At 25.4% G+C, this 13,314-nt stretch overlaps 1 protein-coding gene across 8 annotated transcripts in view; it reads right to left on the bottom strand.

The window, feature by feature from the left end:
* LOC136985744 (CUGBP Elav-like family member 4) overlaps window positions 1-13,314 on the bottom strand; it is a 424,677-nt gene that overhangs the window by 91,939 nt on the left and 319,424 nt on the right. For all 8 annotated transcript variants that reach the window (XR_010882380.1, XR_010882378.1, XR_010882383.1 and 5 more), the window contains 2 exons: window positions 11,877-12,020; window positions 6,222-6,366 (listed from right to left, as the gene is read on the bottom strand). Coding sequence is in view for 2 of the 8 variants with exons in the window: in XM_067283092.1 (XP_067139193.1) it covers window positions 6,222-6,366; window positions 11,877-12,020 (289 nt within the window). In the remaining 6 variants the exon portion in view is untranslated. The remainder of the gene's footprint in view (window positions 1-6,221; window positions 6,367-11,876; window positions 12,021-13,314) is intronic.

Consider the following 13,314-nt stretch of genomic DNA (forward strand, 5'->3'; position numbering starts at 1 on the left):
GGTCAGGTTTGTTCAAACAGAAGTTCCTGACACATGCGCAATGTCATTTTACAATGCAAAGAATAACATGCATGCTGGTAAATCAGTTACAGGTAGGGACTAGGGACTTGCGTAGGAGTAACATATGAGCAAAGAAAAAAAAAAAGGTGGAGAGACAGGTTGCGTGTCACACGTCAGCATAAACAGAGTAACATGGCAGAATGGCAGATGAGTTTCAGTGAGTGTGAGGTCTGTTGTTGTTCAAATGGTGTAAATACATAACAATATTTGCAAGAGCTTTGTTTCATCGTAATTTCACAATTTCTACGAAATTCCCGGACAAAATTAATAGTTCACCCGGATAGCGAGTCAATTCCCGGACTGTCCAGGTGGCAACACTAACCATACATAATCTGATAATAATAAGCTAAATTCAAAAATGAACACTTATCAAACTGAAACCTTGCTGTCAATTTTTTTTTTTATACTACTTATTCTCTTATATTCATAATTATATTTTTTCACCATTCATTTTAATTTACTAAATAGTAGATTTGCTAAAGGTAAAGAACACCAAAAACTATTTTTTGATTTAAGAAGTTTGCTTTAATTTGGAACCTTAAAAACAGAACTTATGAAATAAACTTAAATTTATTTATTTTTTCCATAAATAATAACCCCAAAAAACCATTTCATAGATATAAATATTGCAATAAATAACAGAATATGCAGCAAATGTAAAAATTCTTAAAATGATTTTTTTTGTAATGTATCATTATATTAAAAAAACTTACAGATATATAATGATATACAATCTCATATTATATAGTATATTCATAAGAAATATTATTTGTTTCTGTTTTTTCAATGACCATATAAATTATAGTATTTTAAATTCTTTATTGGTTATTTAAGAGTGATTAATTTATTCTATCTTTAAAGTCATTTCATTTTATCATTTAAAAATATATAAAATATTAATCTGAATTAATTTTATTATTAGAAAGAATTGTTTTTACTAAGTTGTTTATTGCAACTTGATTAATAATATTATCATTTAATTTTATTTTTATTTTTAAATTAATTTTGTACAGTGCAGGATAAATTAGGATAAATCCTATACAAAGAAATGCATTATAATACAGGCTGAAATGCAGAAAAATTTTAACGTATTTTCGCGGAATGACCCGCATGCTGCACCAAAACGGGGACACCAGCACGCTGGTTAAACAGCGACTAAAATATAAAATTAATCAGATCTAACAAAACTAGTTGTTAATTAAAAGTTAAAGAAAACATTTTTGGAGTACAATAAAATAATAACATTGTAATTTGACTGACTGAAAATCAGGAAGAAAGTTTTCGTTTACAAGACAATAAAACAATTAACATCTTATTGGCATTAGCAGTAGTAGTTAGTCAGTGTGGGCTACACTGACCATCTACTTTGACCTTAAAAGTAACACCTTCCTCTCAAATTTCACACAAAGCCGATGTTAATCGGTGTAAGGAGATAATTTATGGCGAGTTTCTTAAATTTAATATGTTTGTTTTTGCGTTTTTGAATCAAATAACAATAAAATATACGTTAAAAACAGCACTTTCGGAATTCTACGAGTATTTTACGTCATTAGAAAGAAGACAAAATGAAGAAATTAAACATATACAATGGATTCTTGATCTATCGTTTTTGGCGGGACTTGGAGGGAAAAAAGACTGATGCTGGAAAACGATTGACACGAGAAATTTATGTCGTCGATGTTTTTATTGTTTATCTCGTATGAAACGTGTATTTTCCGATGATACGTTTATATGATGACTTTCTGTAATACAAAATTATATCGCATTTGCACTCGAAGCTGTGTTTATTCTACATTTTAATTTAAAAAACTGTTAAGAATACTGTAATTTGCTCTGTTTTCTTCTGGTAAGAATACCTAATATATTGGTATATCAGAGGCAGGCAATCAAAAAAATTCTATATTGTGTAAAAATGCATTAGTTATATGGTAAACAACAACAGTATAACCTGGGCATTCGTCATTACTAATAAATCTGGGACGTCTATGTCGGTATAGATTACATGGAAAAGCGCGTTTCTAATTTTTCTAGTAACCAGTTCAAAATATATTTTCGTATGTCACAATATTCATTTGAAGTACGTAATTTTCATATAAATTATGATGGCAGCCATATTAACTTCTGTTTTCAGCGCTCTGAACCTCACTGCACTAGTGCTGCAGTGGCTAACTTAAAGCGGAAATAGCTTAACTGTCTTTTAACAAAGCGATTTTACTAGAAAACACACGCAATATGTACGGTACAATAAAATAAAAAACATTTAATTGCTGTATAAATAATCGCAACAATTATCCAGGAAAAGACAATAATCTGCGTATTTCGGTTTGATTTCAATATTATAATACAATACTGTATATTATTAATCTGTTAGATAAATACAGTATATTAGCAAAAGCTGTTTGGAGATTTTGTTTAGTTTCGTACACGAACGTTAGTGTTTAACTTCTAAAAGTGGCGCGCTTTTATTTTAGTACACGAAAACCAGTGTTTTAGTTTAGCGCCCTATGTTGTGGGTAGAACGACGATTGATGCAGGATAACATTTTTATTTTAGTTAAAATACAGAACGAACATTGCGGGAAAACAAATGATACGGGACGGAAAAATTAAGAGTCCTATATATTTATTTGGGACTGGAAAAAACGATAGATGCGGGAAAACGATTGATATAGGAACGATAAATCGAGAATTCACTATAATCGTAATTTTTCATGTAATGCTGAGTTTCACAGTTTTAGAATAAAAACTCGTTCGTTTTTTCAATGCGCCTTCTAGAGAGGGATGTATAATCTCACCGGCATGCCGGCTTTTACCATACGGAAATATCTGATTTCATGGTCTTCCCGAATAGACCGGCATTCTGCGAAAATACGGTATTACAAAGTACAAGATTTAAATCTATAGCTTTAATAAACAAAGATCCGTTCACATTAAATAAGTTCCAATATCCAATGTAGGAAAGATTTAAATTGTATTAAAAGCTGCCTGCATCAAAATTAAATTTCTTAAATACTTATGAAAATCTTTTATCTGATTTAACTGAATGATTAACATTGTACAAATATGGATTAAAGTTTAATGTAATAAACAGAAATTTGCATTCTTTATTGTAATAAGTGAAAATAAGTTAATGTCTCATATGAAATTTTAACATAACATCAAAATTAAATTTTATACAACAGTATAAACATATTTCCCATTTGTAAATAATATAAGTTTAAATTAAGTTGTTGGTAAAAATATTTTAGAGAAATAATAAAGATAATTAATCAGACTTTACACTCAATAACTAAAATTGTATTTTACTAAAATTTATAAATTATTATAAGCAATTTTGTTTATTGTCTGAAAAATATTATCATTATCAGTTATTTGATTCTTATTTCCTATTATGAAGTGGTTATAAAAAGAGTATTTATGTATAACAATAGATATTCAATTATAGCTTAATCAAAAATTACTGTAAAATGAAAAGTAATGAATTTTTAAATATAATCATAAAATGCAAAATAGTAATCCTCATCCTGATTAAAAAACATATATTATTTATACAAGTAGATTTTTGATTCTTTTCAGACTTTAAGACAATTTTAAATTTCTAGATAAATATTTTAATTTTTTATGGAATAAAATTCTGAATAATCACTAAGTTTTGTAAAGATCATTCAACAATACAAACAATAAGGAATAAAATATTACAATATACAACAATTTTCTAGCAAATAGGTTCTAACATAATCCCTAATTACACAGGAAAAGAGATCTTTTATAACAGTTCTTTTTAGCAATGATTACAAAATAACATGATAAAGTAAAAACAGAAAATATGACTTTTATAAGAACTTTAAAAATATATTTTAAACAACCTATTCCATTATTTTTTAACACTTTTCAGAATAAATTTGGGATAATTTTTATAGAAATAAAATAAAATCTGTTGTATATAGGTAATGATGAAAATTCAATCTAAATCAAAAAATTAAATCTAAATTATATATTTTGATCCTAATCAATTACTTCAAATTATTAAATTATATCCATTTTAATTTATGATGTTTGTGGACTTTTTCTATTTTCATACATAATACATGTTCATATGGAATATAAACATACAATCAATCAATCTAATTTTTTCACTACAATCAATCTAATTATTGAATTCATATAAATTATTTAATAACAAGTTTTCAAGTCTAATTCATACACAATGTCAAATGACATCACATACACTCAAAAGAAAGTGAAATACAGAAAATTCTAAATCAAATAATGTAGAGAATAAAAAGTTTTATAATTGAAGTATTTAAAACTGTATAAAATATTTGAAGATAATGAAATAAATCAAAATAAAAACTGATTATTAATTTCTATTATTTCCAAATTTGTACTAGAAATAATATAAATTAATAATCTCAAGTTAATAATTAGTAATAACTAAAACATTTATTGATTGTTACAAACAAATGTAATTTAATAAAAATTTATAAAAACTACAGTTTAGTATTTAGTAGTAGTATTTAGTATTTCTTCAATGATAAAAAATAATTTGATTCCCTTGAGCAAAGTTTGGACAAATCATTTGTTTCTAATTTGTCTTTATGTTTTGGAAATTAAAAAAAAAGTCTTATATCATTACAAAGATATAAAACTTATCTAAACTTGTATTTATACAAGATTTTTATACAGATACAAGAATAAATTGGTGTATTTATATAAAAATCCATAAAATAAGTGTAACTAATTATTTTCATTCATGTTAATGATGATGTTTTATGATAGATGAATGCAAATAACATCATATCTAAATGGTTAATAAGCAAATGTCATACACAGTTGTATTTAGAAAATACAATAAATAAAACTAAAAAAATTAAATTTTGATAAAAACTTATCAAGAACTTACTAAATCTAATTACAGTAGTAAGATTTCACTAATCTATAAAATCAACTATTAAAAAATAAAATAAAAAACTTTGTATTGTAACCTATTTATTGCTTTTAATGGCATAAATAGGAAGAATGGCTCAAAATTTAATTTATAATGTTTACAATTAGCTTGGCAACATTTTATTGTAATTTTTACTTAAATTGTTATTTTTATAAATGGAATACAGTAGAGCATCGATTATCTGACTTAATTGGGGACTGGGGTTGGTCGGATAACTGGAAAGTCGGATAAGCGAAAAGTATGTAAAAATACATTATTAGTATAGTGTATTAGGTCTGGATTAAACACTAGCCTCCCTTTCATGGTCGAGCCAGTGCTACCAGCTAAAACATGCAAAAATTTAACAAAAATAATATTAAAGTAGCCAAGACATAACCAAATATTGTCACGCCATATCACTAGCGGACATTTGAATTTGCCGACTAGAACGCGGTCGGTTAACCGATCAGTCAGTTAATCGGGGGTCGGATAATCGATGCTCTACTGTAATTTAAATTTCTTTTTGTAAATCTTAAATTAATTATAAACTGTGCAACTGAAGAAATTTCTTCACTTTAACGTTACAAAAGTAAAAGTTTAGATCCAGTGATTTTTAAACCCTACATTGAGTTTAAAAATCACTGGATCTAAAATTTTATTTTTATAATAGAAATTAACTTTGCTTATTTGGAATTTGAAAAAGATCAATTTCAAACAACCAAAACCTTTTATTTTGATAATTTAGTATTTTTGAACATTGTTTCATTATAAATATTAACAAAAAATTAGCTTAAAATTTATTAATCTAGACTTTTTGAAAAAAACTACTTTTTAATTCTAGTAAATTAAATAAATTTTAACATAACAAAATTTATTTAATTTATCATGTCTGTAATGTTTACAAATGTTAATTTATATTAAAATTAAATTTAATTTTACTAAATAAATTTTTAAATTACATTTGAGATTTTATTTAATTACAAAGTCCAAAATTTTACATTGTTTATTCTTTATATTATAATATGAAATATTATAACAATATATATCATTCTGTTAACGTTTATGTGTGACTATATATATTATATACACAGTATAAAATGTTTATGTGTAGTATGTATGTGAATAATTAATATTTGATTGAATTTTGAATAGTGTACACATGTTTTGTAATGTGTCAATATGATGATTTCATAGATTTTGTGTTTATTATAACATATTTATATATAAATACCTACCTGAAGTGGGGGTTATGGTTGGGTTGGCTAAACCATTTGGGACAGCAGTCATTTGGGGTAACTGGGCAATGGCTAATGCAGTCATAGGATTCAAATAACTCCCTTGTGCTGCTGCAGCCATGATCGCTGCTTGTTGCTGCATGAACTAAAAAGAGAAAAAAATTATTAATAATAAATAAATTTTCTCTTTAATAATTTATAAATAAAATTATCGATTATTATTATTATTAATTTCTATTATAATTACAAATTATTTGAAAATTTTTTTATACAAAGCAATGTACGGTGTAAATTCAATAAAATTTGTTTGTTATAAATTATTCCATTTTAAGCTGATTTCTTAACTAAACTTTTCTTTCTCTCGTTTTCTAATTTTTTTCTTGTATTTTATATTATTAAATTTATAAATTTTCAAAACTATATTTTATAATAAAATGAATTTTACTTATCAGCTAGTGATATCACATGCTGCATTTTGATCAAATTAAGTATGAATGTTAACAGGCAGTGAAATAAGTAAAGATATATTTTTATATATTATATCAAATATATATCTTTATTTATTGGCATGGTACGATTTATGTTTATATTACTATTGAAGATTTGTTTTCTATAAATCTATCTTGTGATAATTTTTACTACATTTCACTCATTGTTATTTTTAGCAAAATATGCTATTAGAAAAATATATTTACCTCTTTATTCTTAATGGTTGTGATTTATTATACTGCATTGGATCAAAAATCATTTCAAGATAGGTTGATAGAAAACACATCTTCAACAGTAATATAAACAAAGCATACCAAAATCTTTACAGAATGAAGACCCAAACTTTTACTAAAAATAATTTATAGTAAAAAATGCTAAATCAATACAATAACTAAAAATTTTATGGTAAAAGTAATTTTGATTTGAGATTATCCATTAGATTAGAGTTTTAAGGGAAAGGAAGTCATAAAAAGTACATCATTGTACACAATGGGAAAGGATAAGATGGAGATAGTGCCTACATGGATTTTTTAATGGTACTAGTGGAATATGAATTTGTTCTTATAAACCTATTTACTAATCATGTGAATAAAATATCATTTAGAAAATATATGTACAAGTTTTTTTTTAATCATTTCTTCAATTTGGGAGGTTCCGTGAACTATTGTACAAGTAAAGGAAACTTCTCTCTCCCTTCTTTGTGTACAATTGATATACACAACTGAGAAGGTCAGAAGTAGCTCAAAAGCTGTAAATGTAATTAATGGATGATCCTTTTGGATTATTTATTTATTTATTTACTCTCAAAACAATACTAAAGCAAGTTTGAAAATGTTTATCATTATATTTTTAATATCATTTTAATTATAAACATCTTTTTCTCCTAATTTAAAAGTTAAAGATAATTCAAATTCTTATTAATTCATATAAATCCAAGTATAAAATGTATTATAGTAGCATATCTCTTTATTTTGTTATATTGTTTTAATAATATAATTAATAAGCTTATTTTTAATACAAAACTTGAAAATAAAAAAAATATTTAAGTATATTTTATATTAATATTAAGCAGACCCTTACATTTACTACAATACATTACATTATTACATATTATAGCATATATATATAATATACATTTTATAAACATATATTATAGTATATACTATACAGTACATATACCAGACTTATACCTCACTAACGTTTACTTTAATATAGAAAGGTCTTTAAATATAGAAGCGCTCAAGTTTCACTAAATAAATACAGTCGAGTCCGCATAAGTCGACACCGTTTAACTAGTCACCATTGGATAAGTCGACATACTTTTGCTGTCCCACACTCCGATAAGTCGTCACCCCCTCCTGAAAAAATGAATTCACTCCGCACGTGTGGTGCGAACTCATTTTTTTCAGGAGAGGGAGTCGATTTATTTATTAATATATAATTAATATATATATATATATATATACATATTAATAAAAATGCCTTAATATTTTATGTATTTTTATGTATAAAATAATAAAAGAAACAAAAGAAAATATACAATCTACATCAACGCCACACCAGAATCCAATTTTGCATTTTCTCACGCTAGAGGCATTGGCAATTGCGAAGATGATGTTTTCAAGGCGTTCATGATCGTTGAAAAAGAAAGTCGAGACAGTTAAATGCTCAAAACAAACAACACTAAACGAATTTTTCCATTTTTCATTTACAGAGTAATTGTAAAGGGAGGACAATGTATCGTAAGCCTATACTACTGTATAACGCACTACTGTATTTTCCTAATTGTAGTTTTGTGGTTTTTTTTCCAACTTCGCATTGGTCGTCACATCGGATAACTCGACACATTTCCACTTCCCCTTGGGGTGTCGACTTATGCGGAGTCGACAGTAGTTTTATACACGTGCATCAAAATTCCCGCCAATGATTTGACCTCCGGACTTCATTACGTCACGATTGTAATTGAGCTTTTACATTTTATCTAAAATTCATATTAATATTAATGAATAACATTCCTTTAAAACTAACTAGTATTTAATTAAATAGAGGAAAGAATAAATATTCGTCCGCTTTCTCCATTATCTGTACTGTACATATTATTTGTCATTCCGCCCTCTGAAGGAGAATTCCAAAACTAATTGAATCGTATAATTATGTTTATTTTTAAGAAATAAATATATAAACAGTCGTTATATTTTATAGCAATTTCTTCTTTTAAAGAAAAAAAAAACAAAAAGTTCTATTTTAATAAAATGCAAAATACAAGTAACTCATAAATATTTGCTATTTGTATTTATATAATTTTAATCTCAAAATTCAAATTACGAATAATATTTTTAAGAATATAAAAAAATTAATATATTATTTTAATAAATTAAAAAGATATTAATAATAATAATACAGTAATATTAAAAATATTAAAAAATAAAAAAAAAATTTAACTAGTCGACAGATGGAGACACTGTACCAGTAGCGCTTACACAGAAAAGTTGTAAAGCACGTTGGACGGTTTAATGCGATTTAATATTAATTTAAAATACTTTAAAAAATATTTTACGTGTTTTAACATTGGCTACTTAATTCAACAAAATTATATTTAACAGTTATTCATAAATTATAAAAATAAATTTTAAATATATTACACTAATTTTGTAAATTAAAATATATCCGCTAAACGATTAAATATTTTAATAATTAATAAATAATAATTTATATGAATTAAAATATAAATATATTATATAATAATTTTATTATACATTAAAGGAGATTATAAAATTAATTATTTTTTTTTATTTGAAGAAAAGAATTATTTTTTAAGTTATAAAATGAAATTAGCTTTATGGTTATTGGCCAGAAAATAGTTTATAATAGAAAGAATATTTTTTTAATATAATTGAATATCTCCTCTATACAAAAATTGATCTTGTATAATATATCAGATCTATTTTTATACGATTTACAAAAAAAGGAAAATACTTTTGGTGATATTTTTGCTAAGAAAATATCACAAACTTATATTTTAACTTAAAAAAATATATATAAAATTAAATAAAACTAAGTAAAATAAGTATTATTTTTTGTATTTCAGATGTTATTTTTCGAAAATATTAAATTTAAAAGAATAAAATCGTCCGGAAGTATAACCGGATCCTAATTTTTCGGGTCCACTTTTACTTGAAGACGATTTAATCTAATGAACCGTTGTAAAATTGAAATTTACGACGACTTAAAAAAGAAATTAGAATTCATCTTTTTCTTTGCCTTTTCTTCCTGCTAAACGAAAACTCAGCGATGATCCAGCGCGCATTACATACGGTTTATACTACAATAAGAATTTTTCTATGGTATAATAGAGGTTTTTATGAATGAAAATAGTCATTCCGGGAAAGATATAAAGCAGTGATTGATTTTTTGAGGGGATTTTAAATCTGTCAAAGATTATTTAGCTATAGGTGTAACCACATATCTTAACATGAAGATATTTACAGCTGAAATCTCGCAATATTGAAGTATACGACGTGAAAGAATAGGGGCGATACAGCTCGAAAAATTCTTTTCAAGCGGTTATTGTAGAACGAACATATTTTAGGCTATAAACAACTTATATTGGCATTCATATCCCTTCGGCATGACGCTTACATCGTTTCTGAGGATTTTACAGTGTTGCTTCTTAACTGACAAGCAGTCTTGGTCTCAAATGAAAAATGGCTCTGCCTAACAGATTACCCACGCTAAAGGTATTGTCTGACGAGTATTACATTTTTCTCTCAGACAAAATAGAAATTATTATGATTTGATTCTTTAGAACTTTTCGACGTTTTTACGGTCATTTCCACCCATCTGATGCCTTAGCTGAAAGATGTTGTAAATCTATGAGACGTGTAACAGGAATTAGGAAAGATACGGTCGGACAACAAAGGATAATTTAGAAAAGTTGAATGGTTGCTTGTCTTTACCAAAGGAGCTTAACGATAGATATCCTAGAAGCATTATGTGGAATTAATTCTGAATTGGTTAAGTTTAAATGGATGGTATGTAGTTTTATTTCCTTAGCGGACATGACTCGTTTTAATTATGGCCAAACAGGAAAATATTCGCATCTTTTTTTATCTTCGATTATTAATTCCCTTGTCATATTATTTAATTATTAATTACTGTTAAAGATTCGATAATTAAATAATGGAATTTTTGCAAAATTTAATTTAATATTATATCAATTTAATTTAGAACTGATTTCGATATTTTATACTAATAAGGATTAAACTCGTAGCTAATATTGTATAACTTATTAATAACCATTACAACCTTAATTATGTACGTCTTCAATATTCTAAATCTTCATATAAAATTTCCGGGCAGAAAATTAACGTCTCTGAATATATTACAACTATTAAAATCATTAATATTATCTTCTAAATAACTGATAAATATATAATTATATATATATTAATTAATAAAACAGCAACATATTTTCCAAATGGCTGCAATTATTTTATATTCCTAATTACTTTATCTTTAAAAATTAAACGTATTTCTTCACACTCATCAATGGACATTGCTCTACTCTACAATATACACTAATATAAATTTTATAACTTTATTATAATTCATTAATTATTCATTTAAACAAAAATAAGACATTTTTTAAAACAAATATAATTATAGCATAAAATAACGTACGTATATTTTTAAAAATTTAATAGATATTGCAAAAATCATTTAATTTTCTCCAACCTTTCCCCAGGCAATTAAAGTTTAATACAGAAAGACATAATTTTAGAAATATTTAACTAACAAAAACTGCTATTCAGACGGAATAAAAAATTAAATAATAATAATAATTCAAGTTGTTTGTTCTTATACTCGTGAAATTTTTATATTTGAATATAATATTCTATCGATAAATCAAAGAGAAAATGCCAAAGAAAAATGTGTATAATTAGTAGAAACAGTTCAAGCATTATCTTAAAAGATCTTTTAATCTTTTTCCGCTGTTCGGTTGTGATTATTAGTTATTTAATAAATTGTTTTAACCAGAAAACAGTCTTATCATGCGTTAACACAAAAGTTACAAACAGGTATAGGCGTATATCAGGAGAATGCGTTGGAAGCAATATTCAAAAATGAGTAAGGTAAACAAATTATTTGCTGGAATGGATACGTTACCTGGGCGTAAGCACCATAAGCACCGAACTGGTTGAACATAAAGGGATTGAGAAGCCCCATGTTACCCGCCATCTGTTGCATCCGCCTCAATTGTCTTTCTTTTTCGGTGTCCGCAAATTTCACAACTAAACTGGAGGACGCACCCTGAAGACACACAAACACGAAAAGAATTAACATTAAATATTATTCAATCTCTTATTTGAACAAATAGATTAAAAAATAATTTTAATTAATACGTAATTAAGTATTTACTGGAAATAATAGATAATTACGTATAACATTATAATATTATTTACTTATAACATTAAGTAAAGTAATTGAATTTAAATTTTAATTAGAATTTTATCAATATTTTCATATACTGTTCTTTTAAAATTTATGAAATGGTAGGACTCGTTTATTTCCCATTGAAAGGTATAAGAATCGATAAATTTTCTTTAAAAATTTCATAAAATAAGAAAATATAACGTTATATTAGTATTGATTTACTACAGTTACAATTCCTTATATCCGGGGGGGGTTTACAAATAACCCCAGGTTATGGAGAATTGTATATAACATTTTTGTTATAAGCGGGTTAACATTTTAATCCAATTATAAAGAGTTTTTAGCATAAACTTTACAATTACTCTTAAATGTTTCCCTAAAAAAATTAAGTACTTTAATAATAATTTTGAAAGATTATAAAATAACAAACGAAAATTATTTTAATTAATAAGTATTTAATAAACGTTAAACAAAAATACAATTTTTTAAAAAGATTAATTGTATCTTTTTTTACAATTTAAATTAAAATTAAAACAATTCTTACGTATATATAAAATAAAATAATGTGATTAAAAGTGCAAAAATGAAAATTTTTTATTCGATTTTTAAAAATATTTACGTAATCTTTAAGGCACTAAACGTACTTTTAGTAATAAAGCTTATGCAAATAATTTCTAAACCCATGAAAGTAATTGGAGTGATTAGAAAGTTAATTAAAATAATGCATTACATTTATAATTTTGCATAGCAATTACTTAAGCTATTTTTATATTATATATTCATTTAAAAATTGGAATTTATATCAATTTCTTTAGGTAAAATATACCCTATACAGGGTTAAAATTGAACTTTTTGGGAGCGGTCTGTCCCGGATATCACTATCCCCATTGTGGGCCTGACGAAATCCACTATGAGCTTGGGGGAAAAAAAGGCCCTCTCAGTGCTCTCATAGAGCGGAAAAGAATTGAAAATAATAAATAAATAAGCATTAAAAGCGAACAATTATTTTTATAAAAATTATTAATATAAATAATTTGCCCGATAAATTTTTATTATCAGCTTTAAAGCGTATTTAAGCTTCTAAATACGATATTTTTGCAAGTAAAATTTATATTAATAACATCTAAACTATAAAAATAATGTTAGAAAGACGATAAAATTAATTAAAACA

The sequence above is a fragment of the Centruroides vittatus genome, unplaced genomic scaffold, assembly GCF_030686945.1.
Source record: "Centruroides vittatus isolate TY-2023 unplaced genomic scaffold, ASM3068694v2 contig_976, whole genome shotgun sequence".
Lineage (NCBI taxonomy): Eukaryota > Metazoa > Arthropoda > Arachnida > Scorpiones > Buthidae > Centruroides > Centruroides vittatus.